This window comes from Mytilus californianus, unplaced genomic scaffold (genome assembly GCF_021869535.1).
Source record: "Mytilus californianus isolate M0D057914Y unplaced genomic scaffold, xbMytCali1.0.p SCAF_4, whole genome shotgun sequence".
NCBI lineage: Eukaryota > Metazoa > Mollusca > Bivalvia > Mytilida > Mytilidae > Mytilus > Mytilus californianus.
In genome coordinates, this window is record NW_026262690.1 from 37,664,690 (window position 1) to 37,687,734 (window position 23,045).

The 23,045-nt window shown below is 32.9% G+C and overlaps 2 protein-coding genes across 4 annotated transcripts in view; one reads left to right on the forward strand and one right to left on the reverse strand.

Annotated features, from left to right (window-relative positions):
* The window catches only part of LOC127698272 (amine oxidase [flavin-containing]-like), a 46,989-nt gene extending 28,581 nt beyond the window's left edge, over positions 1-18,408 (forward strand). The window contains exons 4-15 of one of the 2 annotated variants that reach the window (XM_052201662.1): positions 688-792; positions 1,163-1,254; positions 4,159-4,300; positions 6,060-6,123; positions 10,981-11,069; positions 11,501-11,660; positions 12,408-12,504; positions 13,567-13,678; positions 13,975-14,072; positions 16,125-16,236; positions 17,177-17,239; positions 18,014-18,408. In XM_052201662.1, the coding sequence (XP_052057622.1) occupies positions 688-792; positions 1,163-1,254; positions 4,159-4,300; positions 6,060-6,123; positions 10,981-11,069; positions 11,501-11,660; positions 12,408-12,504; positions 13,567-13,678; positions 13,975-14,072; positions 16,125-16,236; positions 17,177-17,239; positions 18,014-18,157 (1,278 nt within the window). In that variant the 3' untranslated portion in view covers positions 18,158-18,408. Of the gene's footprint in view, positions 1-687; positions 793-1,162; positions 1,255-4,158; positions 4,301-4,490; positions 4,633-6,059; positions 6,124-10,980; positions 11,070-11,500; positions 11,661-12,407; positions 12,505-13,566; positions 13,679-13,974; positions 14,073-16,124; positions 16,237-17,176; positions 17,240-18,013 lie in introns of both variants that reach the window. The other variant, XM_052201664.1, reaches the window with a different exon arrangement.
* LOC127698259 (disks large homolog 1-like) overlaps positions 1-23,045 on the reverse strand; it is a 428,947-nt gene that overhangs the window by 361,079 nt on the left and 44,823 nt on the right. The gene's annotated exons all lie outside the window — the stretch shown is intronic.

Consider the following 23,045-nt stretch of genomic DNA (forward strand, 5'->3'; position numbering starts at 1 on the left):
AAAATGACAATACTGCTCCAGATTATATTAAGATGATCGATCATCAGTGAACGAAAATATTTTTCTCTCCTTTTCCTATGGAAATACTCGAAAAACTCAAAGCTTCATACATCTTGGAACATGAACTGAACCGAAATATGTATAGGACATGGCGTGAATTTTTTCAAATGAACACATAATAATATATATATATATATATATATATACAAAGTACAAACCGAAAAATAATAATCCTAAAATATTATTCCGTATAAAAGAATGCTGGTAAGCAAGCTCAAAATACTTATCATGCTGACATAAAATTACGCCGTTCTACATACAAATCTCTCATGAAAGGAATGCTTGATTTACATGATTAATATTCTGTCGGATAGTTATCTCATTGGCAATCATACCACATCTGATCATTTTTATAGCAATTTTCTCCCACCCTGGATCGTTCTTAACATGCATGAGATATTTGCCAGTGGACGTTAAGCAACCAACAATCAATCAGTCAATCAAAGCACGGATCATTGAATTGAACTTCCCCCTAGACAATCTGTACCTCTAAACCGAAATCCTTTAACTCCTGTTCACTTACTACAATAATCTGCAAATTGATGAATTTATAAAATTTCACATGTGAATAATTATACTCTCATACAGGATACTTCAAATAGCAGATGTATGTTTCTTCAATTTTAGGGGAAGTCAAAAAGATTCACTGGAACATTTCCACCAATGGGAAGTTTTCTGGCATACATGGATATGAACAATTTGTTTCGACTTATAGACCAAATGGGCGAAGAGGTTTGTCTTGCATCTTATAAAACCTAGCGATGAGAGAAAAGAAATGAATTGGCATTTTATTTCATAACAATATGAAGAAAACACGTTAACTGGTATTGCTTTTTTAAATAATGACGATTTTTACTGATCAAAGAATACAGTGTGTCAAAATATATTTATTTGTTTTACTCATATAATATAATCGTGATTATTTTTCAAACAGTAAATTTTTTGTTTAAAATAACATTGGTTAATTAGTGAATACCGTCAGGAATTTTTTTTTACTGCGAACAGAACATACAAATACATTTATCGATTAAGGGTTAGTTTTTCCAAAGATGCACATTGATATTCATTTTGCCCAAATAACGTTTAACTTAATAATTATTAGATACCTATGGAGGCACCATGGAATGCTCCGAAGGCAAAGGAGTGGGATTCGATGACAGTAAAAGAATTTTTAGATAAAAATGTGTGGACAGCGTAAGAATTAATTATCAAGCCTGACTCTATATTTCATTAATGTCATCAATTATCTCTTTCCAATATCTTTTCGGAACAATGGTATAGCGCTCTCGTTTTTGTTGACGTTCGTCAAAAATAGAATCATAAGAAACGTGGATTATACATCAATGAGATAGCAACAGAATTACACAAAATACATTTGAAATTATCAAACGGTCTTCATCTAACGACAAAATACATCTTGAGATTATCATACCGTTTCCTCAGACCACAAAATGCATCCCCAAGTTTTCATACGGTTTTTATCAATCAACAAGTGAATATATACAAAATATTATGTTCAAAATCACCCTTAGTCTTTGATCATGTTCTGATTAAGTTTAATATAGGCTACCAAGTATCTGCCATAAAAAATGAAATATATCTACAGTTAACCACGGACGAGATTCGTGATTTTCGCTCATTAACATGTTTTTGGAGGAGTTGATCTTCTTCTTTGAGTACCCAATTCCCCCTTTTAAATCTGTTTCATTCAAATATCAAAAAGGTACAGAAAAGAGCGTATACTGAATACAGAAAAGAGCGTATACTGAATACAGAAAAGAGCGTATACTGAATACAGAAAAGAGCGTACGCTGAAGCTCGCAGTAACACGAAGCAATATCAAAGTACTAATCTACCGATATAGCTATCATGGCTCCCTACAATGTAATACAGAAAGCTTTATTTCTTAAAAAGGCAACGTTGTAAAAAGTTTGGGAAGACAAAGTCTAAAGTAAATTTGAGTAATTTTCCGATTGTGTCCTATTCGCGAGTGTGACATTTTGACTGGTTTTGAATTCGCATGGCAAGTGATGCATACATAGCAGGAGACACTTACCCTATCGACAGATCCGGTTTCGCTCCTTTTGGAGTTCATGCGATTCCCTTAGATTTTGTCTGTTGCCTTGGTTTGTCTATTCTTAATCTATTAACGTGACATGAACATCGGTAAACTACTCTAGGCTTAATTTGATCTCTTTTCTGTTGTTGTTTTCCCTAGTTTTGACATGGAAATTTGTTTCCTTTGAACCTCTTATGAAAGTATTTTTTTCATGTAGTATAAAATTGAGAATGGAAACGGGGAATTCGTCAATCTATCTATTTATTTTAGTATCTATCTCAATAAGGAGCCTAGAGTCCGATTTTATGGTTTTTTCATAAGATTCCTGAGTAAGTTCCTAACCTGCACTTTGTAATTACATTTATCTGACTTTAATTTACCTTTCCAGATCATTACATAAAATATTTATTCCGTCATTTCCTGACACCAAAAACCTTTACAAAGACGACTAAATAACTGACACCAAAAAACCTGTACAAGAGACGAGCAAATATCTGACACCAAAAACCTTTACAAGAGACGAGACGACAAAATGCCTGACACCAAAAACCTTTACCAAAGACGACAAAATAGCTTACACCAACAACCTTTACAAGAGACGAATACATATCTGGCACCAAAAACCTTTACAACAGACGACAAAATATCTGACACCAAAAATCATTACCACGATAAATATATGATACTAAAAACCTTTACAAGAGACGACAAAATATCAGACACCAAAAACCTTTACAAGTGACGACTAAGTATCTGACACCAAAAACCTTTACCAAAGACGAGTAAATATCTGACACAAAAAAATCATTACCACGATTAAATATATGACACCAAAAACCTCTACCACAGACGAGTAAATATCTGACACAAAAAACCTTTACCACAGACAAGAAAATATCTGACACAAAAAACATTTACCAGAGACAACTAAATATCTGTCGCCAAAAACCTTTACCAAAGACGAATAAATATCTGGCACCAAAAAACCTTTACAACAGACGTCAAAATATCTGACACCAAAAATCATTACCACGATTAAATATCTGACACCAAAAACCCTAATAATAGACGACTAAATATCTGACACCAAAACCATAAGAAGAGACGAATAAATATCTGACACCAAAAACCTTTACAAGAGACGACAAAATATCAGACACCAAAAACCTTTACAAGTGACGACAAAGTATCCGACACCAAAAACCTTTACCAAAGACGACTAAATATCTGACACCAAAAATCTTTACCACAGACGAGTAAATATCTGACACAAAAAATCATTACCACGATTAAATATATGACACCAAAAACCTTTACAATAGACGACTAAATATCTGACACCAAAATCCATAAGAAGAGACGAATAAATATCTGACACCAAAAACCTTTACAAGAGACGACAAAATATCAGACACCAAAAACCTTTACAAGTGACAACTAAGTATATGTCACCAAAAAGATTTACCAAAGACGACCAAATATCTGACACCAAAAACCTTTACCACAGACGAGTAAATATCTGACACAAAAAACCTTTACCAGAGACAACTAAATAACTGACACCAAAAACCCTCGACAGAGACGACTAAATATCTGACATACGAAATACAAGAATCAACAAAGACAACTAAATATCTGACACAAAAATAAACTTGAATAGAGACAACTATATATCTGACACAAAAACAAATTTAAAACGACCACTTTTAAAATATCCGACACAAAATAAAATCAAAAGAGACGACTAAATATCTGACACAAATGATATGAATATAAATGTATATCAAACTGAAAGAAAGTTTTCACTCTTAACACGTGACATATTTTACTGATTAATAAACTATAAATAACGTTCAAAACAAAACTATATCTATACCTTATAACTATAAAATATCAAAGGCTTCAGTGATGTGCACTGAATGCAAGGAACAATGATAGATTATAATAACAAAACGCTGATCATTGAATACCGAATGTAATTTGGTTGAGGAAGATTTATTTGTTAGAGGAAAATGTGTCATATTCTTTCTGTTTCATAGTGCAGCCAAAGCTTTTGCAACATGCTTTGTACAAGTGAATGTGACCTCCGAACCTTATGAGGTATCTTTATTATGGTTGCTTTGGTATGTTAAATGTGCAGGAGGTTCCATGCGAATCTATTCAACGACTAATGGAGGTCAGGTGATTAAACGATGTCTTTGATGTAGTAAAATATTCTGTAGAAACTGCACTTTATTATCAGCATGTTTTTAAAGTTTTATTATTGTTTTGTTAATTTTTATTTTGTTTTTGTTTTGTTTGTTTGTTTGTTTGTTTTCTCTTTTTAGTTCTTTTTAAATGTCATACCTTTTTGTATTTACAAATTGTTAAGTATTGTACGAAGATGTGGAACAGCATTTATCAACGTGAATATGACTTCAGAACCAGAAGAGAGTTCTTTGTTGTGGTTTTTGTGGTATGTTCGTCAGTGTGGTGGCTCGAATAGGATACATTCAACTGAAAATGGGGGACAGGTCAGGTTTTGTATTTGAAAATATTTAAAATAACAAAATTTAGATTAATTAGTTAACATTATTCTTGCTGATATCATTGAAATAACACGAATATAACATAATTAAAAGGATGTATCAATTTGTTTACAAGAACTTCCTCGTCAAACTTGCACCTCTGTCTTTTACGTTTTACTTAACTTTGTAGGAAAATGAAGATTGGTGTAGAGGAGATAGGTTAACGGATATTTTTGAAAATAAAACTAAGCCCACGTATCCAAGCTCAATATACAATACAGTTATCTACATTCTAATGCATAATTAAAAAAAACATTATATTTTAGCGTAACTTTAGGATAAAAATCTCATATATATATATAAAATTCCGCTAAAGGTTGTTCTAATCCTTAAAGCACATAACTTGCTTACTGGTCACATGAATTATTTATCGAACTGTACTATTAACTTTTTGCAACTACCATCACCGCTATAACATGGAAGTCGAAATGTAACAGCCACTATGTTCCGTCAGTTACTTTGTTCCGGCGGAACTTTTCAACTAGTTATTTCGTTCCGATGGAACTTTCCAACTAGTTGTTTTATTCCGAGTGCAGTCGAAAAGTTCCGGAAAAAAGTAGCTAGTTGAAAAGTCCCGGAACAATGTAGCTAGTTGAATAGTTAACCCTAACCCTAACCCTAACCTAACCCTAACCCTAACCTTAACCCTAACCTAACCCTAACCCTAACCCTAACCCTAACCTAACCCTAACCCTAACCCTAACTCTAACAAAGAGGAACTTTGTGACTAGTTGATAAGTTCCGTTTGACTTTTGTGGCTAGTATCTTTGTTCCCCTTTGAAAAGGTTCAAAGATAATATGTTGCGCTTTTACTTTGCATCAATTCTCCAAATGGAACTTTGTGACTGGTTGATAAGTTCCGTTGGAACTTTTGGGCTAGTTAGTTAGTTCCGGTTTTGACTTATTTGCCAAAGAGGAACTTTGTGGCTAGTTGATAAGTTCCTTTTGACCTTTGTAATCAGTATCTTGGTTTCCCTTTGAAAGGTTCAAATATAATATGTTGCTGTTTTACTTTGCATCAATTCTCCAAATGGAACTTTCTGCCTGGTTGATAAGTTCCGTTGGAACTTTTGTGCTAGTTTGTTAGTTCCGGTTTTGACTAATTTGGCAAAAAGGAACTTTCTAACTAGTTGATATGTTCCGTTGGAACTTTTCAACTAGTCACTTTGTTCCGGTGGAACTTTTAAACCAGAGGAAAAACAAAGTAACTAGTTAATAAGTTCCTCCGGAACTTTTCGGCTAGTTAGTTCTTTCCGCACGGAACTTTCCAACGTCGGAACAAAAGAGCATTTACAGAAACACCATGGAAAGATGTTCGAAACTACAATTAAGAGGCAGTATTATATTTATATTAAAACCGTCTTTCATTTCAGGAAAGAAAATTTGTAGGCGGTTCCCAACAGATAAGCAAACGGATTGCAGAAAAATTAGGAAAAGGTTTGTTTTCTAACTCATGAAACCGAAACACTTGCTTTAAATATGAATATGGCCTTGCGCTTTTTTCGCATATATTTCAAGTGCAATATTTTAGTTTAAATTTAACCAGTAAATATCAAATTACAAATATGTTAAGCACTTTTAGAAAAAAATATTGTATATAGTTTATATATGAATCCAAAAATTGAATAATTAATAACACATACGCAAACTAGTAACATAATCATAAAATAGAGAATGAAAATGGGGAATGTGTCAAAGAGAATGGAAATGGGGAATGTGTCAAAGAGAATGGAAATGGGGAATGTGTCAAAGAGACAACAACCCAGTACAATTGAGAATGGAAATGGGGAATGTGTTAAAGAGACAACAACCCAGTACAATTGAGAATGGAAATGGGGAATGTGTCAAAGAGATAACAACCTAGTACAATTGAGAATGGAAGTGGGGAATGTGTCAAAACAACCCGACCAAAGAGCAGAAAACAGGCCACCAATGGGTCTTCAACACAGCGAGAAAATCCTACCACGGAGGCGGGCTTGAGCTGGCCCCTAAACAAAAATGTGTACTAGTTCAGTGAAAATGGACGTCACACTAAACATACCTTCTTGCTCACTAGAAAATAAGTGTTTTCAATTCTAGAGCACAATGTGGATGGTTTTACATCCGAAGTAAAAATGTTATGCGTGACTGATTTTTCCTTGATTTATCATTAGAACATACTTTCACTTTTTGTCCAATTGAATATTAGTATTTAATCTTTATGGTCACAGTTAATGGCTTTTTGTGCACTATAAAAATGCTACACATGAACGATTGTATCCAGATAAAAGAGAGGCAAAAGATACCAGAGGGACATTCAAAATCATAAGTCGAAATAAACTGACAACGCCAGGGCTAAAAAAGAAAAAGACAAACAGACAAACAATAGCACACAAAACACAACATAGAAAACTAAAGACTGAGCAACACGAACCCCACCAAAAACTGGGGATGATCTCAGGTGCTCCGGAGGGTAAGCAGATCCTGCTCCATATGTGGCATCCGTCGTGTTGCTCATGTTAGTACAAACCCGGTAATTAGTCTAATTCGTTAGGTCACATTCGGCATAAGGGGACGGGATTATAGTTACGACATTAGGCATCTGTGAAACGGATATTCCATAACGGTCAATCAACTCGTGATGGCGTCCGTAAAACTTACTAAGGGATGATTTCAACTTCACGACTTGGAACTCTTGGTATTTTTATAAAATGGATGTCTTAGACTTGGAATGCCAATTTTTCTATATATATTAAGATGAACTATTCTGAAATTTTAAACTGACTGTTCAGTGTTTAGTTGTCAATGTGTTTTTGTGGAGTGTGGTTTTCTAGTTCTTTCAACTAGTCATTGACTTGCGATTTTGATTGCTAGTTCTGTATATAATTTTTTATTTAGATATATATGAATGTTTAGGTATGTTGATTAAGAGTAACATGATTTCGAGTGATGAAGACAATAACAATCAAAACCAAGGAGTAAACAAAGACTTGTACAACCAAAAGATATTTACAACAATTAAAATAAATAAGAAACAGCAATAAATATTTAGTTTCAGTGAAAATGATGTTGTTCTACTTTAAGAGTGTGCGTTATACACCCATGCTTTTAAAATTTTGTTCACTTTACTTGTTGAAAATTAAAACATTTACAAATAGACACGACTCTGGAGGTGTGCCTCTCTGGAGGTGTGCCTAGATTAGCAGAAGTTATAAAATACAGATAATGTTTTTTTGTAAATATTGCAGATTAACAAATCAAATAAACACGTATTAATAATTGATATTTCAATATTGAATTTCAGTGTGCAATATATGCATAATAAAACGAACATGAATTAATGACAGATGATCGGAACTGAAATACACATAGTTAATTTTCCGGCATTTGATGTCTTATCCTGAGACGAGAAAAGTCTGTAATTCTTTATCTCATTTAAGCCAATAGCTGTTGCTGTATCTCAGCCACATCATAAATCAACCAAACAGAATCTATATGTGATAAGTAATTATTTCAAGATGGCGTGTATATCGACTGAAACTAATAGCTCCGCACCGTGATGCAAGGCAAATAGCTTCCTTGTGAGCAGCAACCCTCGATCAAGGAAATAATGATAGGAAATACAAGTCCTGGAATATCGTATCAACTGGGAGATATATACTCCGTATGCAGACGCTGCATAACAGTGTGGACGAGACCATTTTTTGACGCGCTCAAGTCTTCCATTGACTGGGTTAAATTAGTTGAACGTTCGTCTGTAACGCCCACTTATCACGTCGTATTTATTATAGACATTTAAACTGTGGGGTCACCAAAGGTTCTCAACGCCTCAACGTCAAATCAAATAATTTGAAAAACTAGTACAGGAATTATCTTTGTGTTTTGATTAATATTGAATTCTTAAACGTCCTTTACATGCGTTTTTGTTATGTTTTGATAAACAATTTTTATTATATTGCACGTTCTTTAAACATAAAAATTGATTTTAATAGCTTTAAAAGTTTCGGACGTCAAAGCGATTAACCCATTGCGGTTGTCTAATTTTTTCACTTAGAATCTTTTAACATTTATCTTGTGTAAAATTTTATTTTAGAACGAATGCATGATCAACTTTCAATAGTTGTGCAATTACAAAGCAAAATATACTTTCGTACGGTCTTTTTCGTACTTGCAAGATATTGGACAGTAAAAAGCTATTTGGACCAAGCCATATGAAATTTGCATTTACTTCACGAAATACTAGTAGGTAAAATGTATAGTTTGGTGTATTTTTGAAACTGGAATTTTTCTTCTAACTACTATACTTGTGAAAAACCCTTGGTAGCAGCTTGATTATGCACCGACTATTCTTCCTTTTCTGAGTGTGTGTTTGTTGGTTTTTTTGTGTGAGGGGGGATTGTTTTTTTTTCTCATGCACATACATGAACATTACATTTTTTATCTTAGTGTCGTATTTTTTTTCGTCCCTAATTTTGAAGTGTAAATCAATTAGTTTTTTCCCCTTTTTTTCTGAAACAAAGTATGTTTTTTCCTTTCCAATTTTTTTTTTAGAATCAATTCATTTTTTTTTTAAACGAACACGCAATAATTGACGGCAGTTTATATATCAACTTCTTCCTTTTTAAGATCGCAATGAAAATGTGCATATAATATATGTATTATGCAGGAAATTAATTTTTAAGATGTGGTCAAAATTTGATCGAAGCGGAACAAAGCAACACATTAATATGGATTGAAATTGAAATATTTGGTATAATTTACACAACGTAACTTTTTTTAATATATATATAAACATTCAAATTTGTTTTGTTCTTTTTTTTTTTTTTTTTTTTGATTTACAACATTTTTTTTCAAATACCACATTTGTGACTTCGGGAATAAGTACAACCATGAAAGTGCTTTTTCCTTTTCTTTCTTATGCTGTTAGTTTAACTCAGTTATTTTGTGTCATGAATTTGGTATTGATGTCATCTCGTATGTTTTAAATAGGAAGAAAAGGGGATCCTGTTGTATGTCAACGAGACACAAACAAAAGACAAAAAAAATAAAAAAAACGAGCAACATTAATTCTTCAACAATAAAATACGTTACAAGAAAATAAGTTTTGTAAGTTTAAAAAGACCCAAATTCGTGAAATACAAGAATGATATATCGACGAGTACTGCAATTTAGTTTTTGACCCACTGTCTTTGGTCAAAGAGACAAAAAGGATCATACACATGCGTAACAGTTTCCCCTTTACATAAAAGCATTATACAAGCAGAAAAGTCTTTAATTAATAATATATACACACAGATATATACATAAATAGAGGCAATTGAGTTGTGTAGTACTGGAATATACAAGGCAAACTAATCATATGAGTTCTATGTATGACTGAATGATTCAAACGATGATCCATGTGAAAATTATCCATTTAAAAAAAGATTTTTTTTTCATCGTCCGGAACTCTTTTCACAAACAAATCCTATGCATTGAATAAATGGTAGGTTACTCTGAAATGATCACAACGTGGGAGTATTTTTCCTATTAAGATATTTTGTGAATTAACCCCATCGACTTAAAGTTTTTACAATGAAAATCCAAATGTGTTTACAAATGTATTTTTCAATTATTTAATGTTATCGATAGCCGGATGACAAACAAGTTAAAGGTAAATGATTCAGTATTTTAAACAACAAAAGTACTACGGTTGTCTACATTGTTACGGGGACAGGCGCAAAAATGCGGCGTGGTTAAACATGTTTTGTGAGATCTCAACCCTCCCCCTATACCTCTAGCCAATGTAGAATAAACAAACACACAGCAATACCTTCCGATTTCCTGTGATGGTATAAACCAAATGCTTTTCTCGTGCATATATAATTCATAGTTCTTGGTAAGTCATATTCTAGGAACAGAGAAATACTAATTTTCTATAAGAAGAGAAGGTTCGAGTTAGTTGTAGACGGGCAATACTTGGTCCGATTTTATTAACATTCATATTTCATATTATCTTGCCTATACCCCCGATATTTGCGTATGGTTCGTGTTGCTCAGTCTTTAGTTTTCGATGTTGTGTTGTGTTTACTGTTGTTTGTCTTTTGGTCTTTTTAGCTTTTTGCCATGGCGTTGTCAGTTTATTTTCGACTTATGAGTTTGATTGTCCCTTTGGTATCTTTCGCCTCTCTTCTATACCAAAACGATAATACATATGTTTAATTGCTGCAAAACCATAGGTTTGTGAATGTACAATGTTCTCCTTTTTAAATGTCATGTGTATCAAAATATCAGAAATAAATTACTCATTTTTTTTCTTTTTGTGACATTTTATAGAAAAAGTTATCCTCAGCTGTCCTGTTTGTCATATAAAGCAGAATGGTAACGATGCCACCATCAAAGATCTTCATGGAAACACTTATATGGTCAGTAATATTTAGATTAGACGTCGCACAGGTTATACTTTGTATTTCTATGGGTTTTTTATTCTATGGTTTATATTTTTTTTACCTTTTACGAGATTCAGTCTCGTATAACTTTTTCTCTCTGATGTTTTAACCCTAGATGAAACCGACGAAAAGGCATAGCTTGACTAATGAAATTTATGTTTGTTAATGCTTAGATGGACGAGATAACATTATAAATATAATTATTACAATATTATATAAATGCAACGTTTATATAATATTCAAATGGATTTCATTGTTCCGTATGATTTTATTTGGAAATATGTTATCATTATCTCAAGACATTATCGTCAGTTTTCTTTTTAAAATTAAAAACTTCTTGTTGCTGTATTCGAAAATTATTTAAATGGACAGAATTTTCATCAGTATTTTATTAACTATTTTTGCAGGCAAAATATGTAATAATGTCAGTTCCAGTACCATTACAAAACAGAATAGTATATGAACCTCCATTACCGGCAAACCGAAATCAATTGATTCAGCGTATGCCTATGGGATCTGTAATAAAAACCTTTATGTATTATGACACACCATTCTGGAGAAAAGACGGTATGACGATTAAATTGAAGTTATAAAATAAAATTGCTACTTACATTAGAACCTTTGAAATGATGTTGCTGGTGTACTACTGTGTTGTTTGTTATAACAGTTAGAACCTTTGAAATGATGTTGCTGGTATACTACTCTTCTGTTTGTTATAACATTTAGAACATTTGAAATGATGTTGCTGTTATACTACTGTATTTCTTAAGTTTGTTAACAGTTAGAACCTTTTATCTTTATAATTCCTACCAATCCTATTCATTTAATTAAATTAGTTGAGATATTATTTACATCAAAACGGAACAAGATTGACTCAAAACGTCCAGTATCGAATATGAAGATGAATGGTATTCGAAGCCCAGAACTGTTCTTCATATTTTAATATAATCATCATTTTGAGGTCTTTTATAGCGTGCCATGCGGTATGGGGTTTGCTCATTGTTCATTGTTCAAGATATAACGGTGACCTTTAGTTGTTAAAACTCTACGTCAATGGTCTCTGGTGGAGAGATCTGATTGGCAATCATACCACATCTTCCTACTTTTGTATTGGCAGTAAAATTACTACCAGTATATATACTGTCGGCTGATTTCCTTTTGAAATATGCACTGATTTGTGAGGTCATATGTAACTACTTTTTATGTACTCTACATGCATTAGGTTCAACAAAAACCTGCACAGAAATAGCAAACAAAACTACACAAAACACCATCTTTCTAATCTGTAATTGCGTTTATTTTCAAACTTAAAAGGGTTTTGTGGATCCTCGGCTATTGATGATGAAGATGCCATTATAGGATTTACCATGGATAATGTCAATCCTGATGGTTCATGTCCAGCTCTAATGGGGTAAGACTAATTTAAATAAACTTGTTCAGCGAAAATATGATGTGTATTGCTATGTTAGACACATAATTGTAATGTCTCGTCTTGGACTCTCATAGAAAAACAGTTAGACCGGCTATTTTAGAATAAAAAAGATTTTGAAATCCTCTTCATATGACAACAATTGGTCTTCCATTGATCAATTCAATATGATACAAATGTTCTCTATACACATACTTTTAATTTTGTACACATCAGACTAAATTTCTTTAACACACTGGTATTCAAGATTTTGACACAGTCGAATATGACTCCATTAGACTTTCTCAATATGAAAATGATCTAAATCAACATAGAATCCCAAGTCTCACAAAATGGCTTAGAGTGGTTGTACAACAGGTAATTCGAGAGTGCTCAGATGATAAACAATGAAAACTGAAACGGTCTGGGAAGAGGTTCTGTGCAGCTTTTCATTCATGGCACTAGAAATCTCTGAACAGTATTTATTTACTTCAAAGGGTACTTTTTTCAATTTACAATTTCGTTAAATTCCGTCTTGCCAGATTGTGTAAACGTTGGAAACTACCGTTCGCACATCAGTGTAGAAGATGTGATAAGAACCATTAATTGTCCACTGAAATTGCCCAAATTATTACAATTATGTTGATGTCATTGGTATACGAACAGCTTGATTTAATCTGGACACGTCAGTGCAGAAATGTCACTTGTGATGTCATTATGATGTAATAAACCTGTCGAAATTGATATCATTGATCTAGAATAGCCATTTTACAAATAGATTTTGGCTAAGATAGATATGAGGCAAGGAATACCCAATCGATATTTTACATATGTTAACATCTTTATAAAATACAGTTAGTAGTAAAATAACTTTTTTGAGTAAAGCTTAAGACTCATATCTTTTATTAATGAAAAGATCTCAAAGTGAGGTTATTTTTGCAGTATTGCAACGTTTTCTAGTAACAAGAGTTAGTCCGATTTATGCTATTAGAAATAGCAAAGGCTAGAATATCAAAGCAATCATCTTTAGTTATAAATAGAATAGTTTGAAAAAAATAATTTCAGATTTATATTAGCGGATAAAGCAAGAACATTATCAGTCTTATCGCGAGATGAAAGAAAACAAAGAATTGGAGAACTTTATGCAAAAGTATTTAAATCAGACCAAGCCAAACATGTAAGTTTATTTTTGTGCAACGTATTTATATGTTGTAAACAGTGGAACACACCATCTGCTTAGTAATTTCAATACTTTTCAGGAGGTTTGGAATGTGCAACAAAACATTACATCTGTTCCTGTGTAGATGAAAGAGGTCCGACATAGAAGATGCAATTTAGATAACTCAATGACGTAAAAAGTACTGCCATGCAGTAATAACTTTTTGTTATCAACTTTAACCTGTAAATTAAAAGTATATTGATAAATAAAATCACCAAAGATACCTTCATGTTCGAACATTCATTCTCTTACAGCCTAAACATTATGAAGAATTAAATTGGCCTGCAGAGCAATGGTCTGGTGGATGCTATACAACAATGATGCCACCTGGATTTCTTACCAAATTTGGCAGGTATGATAGATAAGTTCAAAATCTGAATAATATTTGACGAATATGGGTAAGTTATTGTAAAGGAATGTCAATAAACATGAAAAGCATTACAGTTAAAATATTAAAGGTAACCACACAGCTATTATTTATTCTTAATTAAATATTGTTTATGTGGTATATGGCACAGAGGATAACATAAGCTTTGAGTATTTCAATATCCAATATCATCGTTGGCTTTGGCATTCAGAAATAATTTTTTTCCAAGAAGCCATGATCATTGGGTTGAAATGGACATGAAAGTTTATTTTAAAAGTCATAAAGACCAGCCCTTGATATTAGTAACTATCCGAAATTTAAAGCCATGGTGAATAATCAAGTTTAAATATCGTCTATTCTCTGTCGTACATACTAGAATCAACAACAATGCAAATGATATTGTTATTGGACGTTTCATTCAGCCTGATCATCCAATTCTTTCAACTTAACTTAACTCTTATAACGACTTAGCATGTGTAGGTGCAGAATTTTCAATTGATGTTAAGATCAAACTGTTCGTTTAAAACTAAAATTCATTTCGGGTTAGTTATAGACAATTCACTTCGATGCCTAACATTACTTAAACACAATGATTTAGAAAAAAAAAGTTCACTTATATATTTTGTTGTATGTTCCATTCGATTTTAAAGAAAGTTGAAGAACTGGGTATTTCTTCCCTCTACTGAATACCCAAATTACAACGCAATTCCCATTGAGACTACTTACCCAAGGGGCTATATCACATAAGTATGCCAACAATTGAAGGATCTATTGAGATACATACAATTTGGTTTTGGATTTGACAACTTATACTTTTGGGTGCAATCATCAGTTTTTCTGAATGCAGTCATATGTGAGGGCACATGTAATGTAATCCCTTATGTTATATTGATTATAAAGATGCGTGTATAAACTGGAATCAGAATTTTGTCAAGGTGATAATGAAATGAAAATAAAGTGTAATTTCAATATAATAAAAAAAATTTCGGCCCATAGAAAATGATTAAACATTTTGATCTCTGCCAACATGAAAAACATGAAATCATGTCATGTGTTTACCCATGTATACACATTTCAGATAATCAAAACTGTATGAGTTCCAAAGACTTTTTCTTGGTCTTTAGAAAAAATTATCCCTCCAGAGTACATTCGCTCGCTCCAGAAAGAGCCACAGTAGCTACAATCTAGTTTTCAATTTTCCTACATAAAACGGAGTTTACATTATGTTTTTCTCCTAAACCAAGTACATCTATTCTATTTTCAAAATCATTTTGATCATTCTACTTGTTTTAATTGATACACAACTAACTAATTCTTATTATCAAATACAAAAAAACCCACACATATGGTGTCTTTTCCCATATTCAACATTCCATTTCTATGCAGCAACATTGTAGTAGCAGCACTTGTATATGGAATACATGAATACCTTTTAATTCTAGGCCTTGCGTTTCGTATAAGGATTTCATTTACAAGGAAGCTTTTGAACCAAAGGTTCTCAATGGTAAAGTTGATTGATTGGTGTTTAACGCCACTTTCAGCACTATTGTGCTATTTCGTGGCGGTCATTTTTTATTGTTGGAGGAAGCCGGAGCGCCCATAGAGAAACACCGACTTTCGGTAGGAAAACTGACAATCCTAATCAATTAAGATTGGAGTCGAGCGGTAAAGTTGAAGTTATCTCTCAAAATATTTTACGGACGCTTTCATGATTTCGAGTAACTTTTTTATGGATATGTTCACCTGTCATACCCATAACTCCACCCTCTTTTTCTCGATTATCATATATCAATTGTGACTTATTACCGTATTTACTTTTTACAACAACATGTGTAGGTGAAAATTGACTTTACTGCAAATTGCTATTTTGATCTGTAGATAGTAGTATTTCTCTTTTCCTTTTGAAACTCCCTTACCTAGATCTCGTAGATGTAAGTAGTCTTTATTAGCATTAACTGTCGCTCAAACTCTTTGCCCTTGATAAAATGAAAGTATAGAGGACATTGTTGCCCTATTTTACTGTTTACTATTTTTCAGTGAACTTAGAAAATCGGTTGGTAAAATGTATTTTGCCGGAACAGAAACTGCTACCGAATGGTCTGGTTATATGGAAGGTGCTGTACAAGCTGGAGAACGAAGTGCCAGAGAGGTAAGAAAGTACTTCTGTAAAATAAGGTTATTAAAACACGCATGCGGATCAACACGGTTATCTGTTTCAACCTAATTTGATTCTAGAATCTGACAATGATTGTAGGAAATTTAACACTTTCCTACTAAGTAAACAGCTACTATAACATTGTTGGTAAAAGATATATTTTATTGCATTCAACATATATAAAAATATAAACATGCGGTTTGATTGCCAATAAGACAACTCTCCACCAGAAACAACACGACATAAAAGCTAACAACCAACTATAGGTCACTGTACGACCTTCAACAATGAGCAAAACCCGTACCGCATAGTCAGCTATAAAATGCCCCGCAATGACAATTGTAAAAAAATTAAAACGAGAAAACTAACGGCCTGATTTATGTACTAAACAAGAACAGCACCAAACGACAACCACTGAATTATAGGCTCCTGACTTGGGACAGGAACATACAGAATTCGTGCATGCATATATAGAATACATCAAACAAGTTAACTTGCAGGACTTGGCGCAAAATCTTATATTGTTAAAGCATAAATTTCAGTTAGAACTTCTCACATGTATTTGATTTCTAATAAGTTTTAGTTTAATTTTCTTCTATTCTATGACGGCTAAGGCACTTGAGATGAGAAGGTCAATAAAACTATGTGTTCATTATAACTCTTTTGGAATTATGTTCGTGGATATAGTTGGAAATTGAATTCAAGTGATAGACAAATAATAAAGTTGTTTTCTAGGCTTGTATGCCTAATTTAACAAAACCACGAAATCAAATCATCTACAATAATACAATAAATAATACTCGAAAACTGGTACTCACGGAAATAAACGAATCTACAGTATTTGAAGTGAATAAGTAAACTTTCAGAAGAATTATTGAGAAAAAGTAAAATATTATTTTGTAAAGACATTTAATTATAATGATTTTTTCCTAAGGTCATGGCTGAAATGGGAAAATTGTCTGCATCAGAAATTTGGCAGAGAGAACCTGAAAATAAGGTAAAAAGCCATTTAATAAATGAAAACAAATAAGCAATCATATACACTTATTGTTCAAATAAGATATAATTTATTATGTGAAATTTTTGGGACTATAATAATATATGTCATTATGAATAAGATGTGATATGAGTATACCTAAATAAATAAGCAACAGAAATACACAAGAAATTTTAAATCGCTTAGAGTCTACAACATGAGTTGATTTTATAAAAAATTTCAAAGATATACATTCGAAAACAACTTCCTTAAAGGAAAAACATATTAAGATATTACCAAAGATAACCACTGATTTCTTGCTGTCTTGTGACTAGCACATTCGCATTTGGCGAGGTCAAACTAGTTTATTAAGCCCTCAAACATCTTTTAATCACAACCATTGTTATAAAAAAAGGAACTTTGAAGTTAAGTTGTTTTTCTTTAGTTTGACAAAGGGATTTTTAATGATCAGCAGGAGAATCAAAATGTTTGATATCCAAGTCAAAGTTGATCGAGTTACATTTTTTATATACAATAGATTGTTTTTGACAAAAACGAAGCATTATTCTTTTGTAAATATTTTAAAGGACTACATTATTTGGATATAAGAAATAATAGCAAACATCGGTTCTCCTTAAGTCATAATAACTTTTTGTCACTGCTATAAATTAAAACAGGTAACTACAGTCGAATCAGTATATTTGTTCATGAATTCAGTACAAGTCATGTTTAACCATTATAAATTCACAGTTTTAATTGAAATGTATTTTTATCAATTATTCTATGAATTTTCAGCGAGTAAAATCAAGTCCGTTTCCATCTACTTTCATGAATAGACACCTTCCATCTGTGCCAGGATTTTTTGGACTGTTAGGGAGTGTTGGAATTCTATCTGCAGGAGTATTAGCTGCTGTATTATACCAGAGACATTTTCGTTGAAACGTGTGCTGGCATTAAACTTCCAGTGTACTGTAATCTTCTCCTCAAATATGTTGTAGGAACTAATGTTACAACTTGAAGGGGCAATGCTATGGTCTGTCTGACATAAAAACATTGTATCTTCAAAAATGAAACAAATACAGTTACCTAAAAGGATATGATCTATTATTTATAAACAAATATTTTTTTTTGTAACTGAAATAACCGTTATAGTATTGCATGTTGAACCTAATGAATGGAATAGTATCGATCTACAGTTTATGTTATAACTGTATAGAAAAGTGAGAGAGGTTGCTTTTCACGTTTTTCCGATTATTAAAGTTGCCATATTTTCATAATCACACATCTGAGAAGATTTTATGGACCATGAATTGCATGGTTGAAGTCCCTGCTGTAAAGACAGTTGAGCTGGGGCAGTTCTAAAAAAAGTATGGAGGGTCATACAGGCCATCAAAGAACGGTGGTCGCCATCACGACTACAGGCGGGATTGGGGGCGAAGGGGTTAAACGTATTTTATCAAAATCGTCAAATCTGTCTTCTGTTGGGTTTTAGGGGCGTTTTGGGGTTTAAAACTGACCAAAACACTCGTTTAAGGTTGAAAATCGGAAAAAAATATTTTTAGTTTAACTCATTAGACCCCAAGAGAATTCTGGAAAATCAGGCATTTTCGAAAATTTGCAAACTTATGCAAATTATATGCAAATTAGTAGACTCTTGATGCTGTAACTGATGCTGATCTTTTAAACTAGGTATTGAGATTTGGGGGCGGATGGCATGAGTGGCGGGTGGGGTGGGAGGTGGTATATTTTCCGGTGGGTTTTGAACCCACCCCTACTGAAAAATTTTCATATTCAGTCAATTTTTCGATTTTAATACGACCTTGAGAGGTGAACAATGACTAAACTGTGTTCCTTTGTCATTCAAGTATTACCTTACAGTTACAGCAGTCTATCCATACTGACTGGAAGTAAATGTGACTTGAGAATCTTGCTGGGGAATTATTATTGGCTAGCCAAGTATGCCTAAATGTCCGTTTTTACCGATTTCTGACAAAACGGTGACCTAGATTTTACAGAAAAGATTTTTTTTGGCCATATTATACCTCCTTGTGTTCCTGTACCATATATGCATGTATTTATGATACTAGTTGATACCTACAGCCCATACCAGTCACGTAGTGGCCATAAAAAGACTCCCACCTCCACCTGATTTTGGCTACTTTTTACGTTTTTCCGATTATGAACTCTAAAAAGGCCATTAAATTTGCCATATTTTCATAATCACACATCTGAGAAGAGTGTATGGACCATGAATTGCATGGTTGAAGTCCCTGCTGTAAAGACAGTTGAGCTGGGGCTGTTCTAAAAAAGTATGGAGGGTCATACAGGCCATCAAATAATGGTGGTCGCCATCACGACTACAGGCGGGATTGGGGGCGAAGGGGTTAAAAGGATGTGTGGGGTATTCGTCAATGAAAAATCATCATAACGACACAGATAACCAAAAGACACCTATGGCATATAGGACATGTAGTACAACTTGTATTCAAAACGCCCTTTTTATGCATGTGCATGAGAGTATGCAGCTTTATTTATGCTTATGCTTCATTCAGGAATTAAGAAATCTAGTTTCATGTTCACACAGTTAAAACACAAAAATCACACATAAAGCAAAATTTCTTTTTAAGTATAGTTTATAGATAACTGCACAAATTAAAACGCATACATCGTTAATTTCCAGTTACATTTTATACATTTTGTATAATTTCCCTTTGATATCAGCAGAAAAGCTGCTGCTTTCTTCTTTCAAGGTGAACATAAAATTTAGTTTCAGAATGAGTACATTATATACAGTATTAATACTTTTAGTTTGTTAACGATAGGATTTTATATATCATATTGCACCATCATTGTGAAATAAGATATGAAGTTACACGTCTTTCTTTCAAATTTATAATGAAAAAAAACGAACACTAAGGGAAAATGAACCTGCATTTAAAAACACGATTAGCCCAAAATTACAAAAAATAGTATGCCATAAGGCTTACGAAAACCCATTTTTGGAAAAAGGACGTACAACACCATGGTAAAAAAAAGATAACATAAATAACATTGCACACACTACTCAAGATTGTGCAAACACGAACCCTACCAAAGACATGGATGAACTCATGTAAAGAATTCGACTGTCATATTGAAAGGAGATTTATCATATTTGGTTACAAGTATTTTAATGGAATATTGCTATTTCTAAGTTAACTTCATTGATAATTTTTTAAAATGATTTCTACTGATACAACTGTAAAAGCGATCTACATATCTAGTTCAACTACCTTAGGTTATTCAATCTATAATTTCAGAGGACGATTAAAAAAGGTTTCATCATCATATCATGCTAATCAACTTTGAAGTTAATATTATAGGTAATTAATTGACTGAGTGAGTCAATTGAACTTGGGCCACATGTGTTTATTATATGGTATATCCCCATGGACCGTCAAAAAAAGGTTTATAATTGTATCTTTTTATAACTTTTCAAGCGCATAATGTTTTAGCAGGTCATATTATAATTAGTTTCATATACCGACAAAGAAACAAAAGAGAGGCGAATGATAACAAAAGAATATTCAGACTCATACGTCGAAAACAAACTGACAATGTCATGACAAAATACGACGAAAAGACAAACAAAAGTTCACAAAACACAACATAGAAAACTAAGGACTGAGCAACACGACCCCGACAAAAACACGGGGTGATCTCAGTTGCTCCGGAAGGGGAAGCAGATCCCGCTCCACACATGGCACCCGTCAAACAAATTATTACTGAATATACTTGTCTGTTTTATCAAGGACGAAAAAGTGTGGTACACCAAGACAATAACAAATTTTGAATTCATAGAAGAATTGTATACAAAAAGATGCATAGAATATCTGTATAGTGTAATTAAACTCATCATAGATACCAGGATTGAAATTTTGTATTTGCGCCAGACGCGCGTTTCGTCCACAAAAGACTTATCAGTGACGCTCAAATAAAAAAAAGTCAAAAAGGCCAAATAAAGTACGAAGTTGAAGAGCATAAATGTTACCTTTGTTGGAAAATAGTGTGTGTTGCTTCTCAAGATCATTCAATCAGTCAAAGTATCAAAATATAATTTTCATTCGCTGAAGGAAGATAATCAAAGCCAAGTATTCAAGCAAGAACAGTTAAGTGCTATTAAATTATTCTATCTTTTCACTCTTCTCTTAAATGATTGAATGCAAACTGCTTTCACTATATGATAAAAAAATTGGAAACAACACGTTTAATAATTCCATGCGTCCGAAGCGCTTTTCTGGATTTACCTTCATCAGGAACGCTCAATGCCAAACATTTGAAATCCGAGGGATGCATAAGTACCGAAACAGTTGAAGAGCTATATGACAAAAATACCTAAAACAAATAGCCAAATTCATCTAAGGTCAACTTTGCCTGAGGGAGTTGAAACCTTAGTTTCTTTATAATTTCAAAATTTATAAACGGACAAATTTAGAAAAGTTTGTTATAAATCATGTCAGTACCGAAGTACTGACTACTGAGCTGACGATACCCTCGGGGACTGATAGTCCACCAGCAGAGGTATCGACCCAGTGATGTAAAAAATTGGAAACAACACGTTTAATAATTCCATGCGTCCGAAGCGCTTTTCTGGATTTACCTTCATCAGGAACGTTCAATGCCAAACATTTGAAATCTGAGGGATGCATAAGTACCGAAACAGGTGAAGAGCTATATGACAAAAATACCTAAAACAAATAGCCAAATTCATCTAAGGTCAACTTTTCCTGAGGGAGTTGAAACCTTAGTTTCTTTATAATTTCAAAATTTATAAACGGACAAATTTAGAAAAGTTTGTTATAAATCATGTCAGTACCGAAGTACTGACTACTGAGCTGACGATACCCTCGGGGACTGATAGTCCACCAGCAGAGGTATCGATCAGTGATGTAAAAAATTGGAAACAATATGATGCTGCCCAATAATGGCAACAGTAGTATATCGGTGTTCAAAAGTAATAAATCGATTGAGAGAAAACAAATCCGGGTTACAAACTTAAATCAAGGAAAACACATCAACTATTAGAGGAAAACAAAGGAACAACAGGACCACAGAAGTGTAACAAAATCATACGCCAACATACATAGAAACGAACTATTTGATAACAACTGCCATATTCCTGACTTGGTACAGGACATTTTTAGAAAAAAATGGGTTGGTTGAACCTGGTTTTATGGCTAGCCAAATCTCCCGCTTATATGACAATGTTAAAAAGTATCGCTAAAATGACAATACTACGTGACAGAAATACAAACAGATGAAAATTGTATTAGCACTTGAGTTTTAAACTTGCCAGATTAATTTAAAACTTGAGTTTAAATGAGTTATTTACCAAAAAGTATTTGTGTTATAAATTCTTTTCTCTAAATCTCATGACAAAAAAATAGAAATAATAAATTTACTTATTACTGATTTCCTTTTAAGTGTTTTCAATACATTTCTTTGTTGGAATGTAGAAGATATTTGTTCAGTAAATTCTATTGATCGAAATGTTGCATTCATTTTCTCCCATATCGTTTCACTTTCAAAAAGGATACTTGAGTTATGCCGCATTGAACAGATATTGTTGACGTCGCTAAGTACAGTACATGATCTATTTTTATGAAAACTTCTTAATGTATCATACCTTTTTCTATATTTTCATTTTCATTTTAATTTTTATTTTGGTCAAAACACCGAACTCCACTAATAAATATTTTATACAAACCGGGAAACACCTAATAAATAAAACTCGTGTTTCTCCCACCACCATAGTTACAAAGTTGACAAGCACAAGTATCAAGTTGCA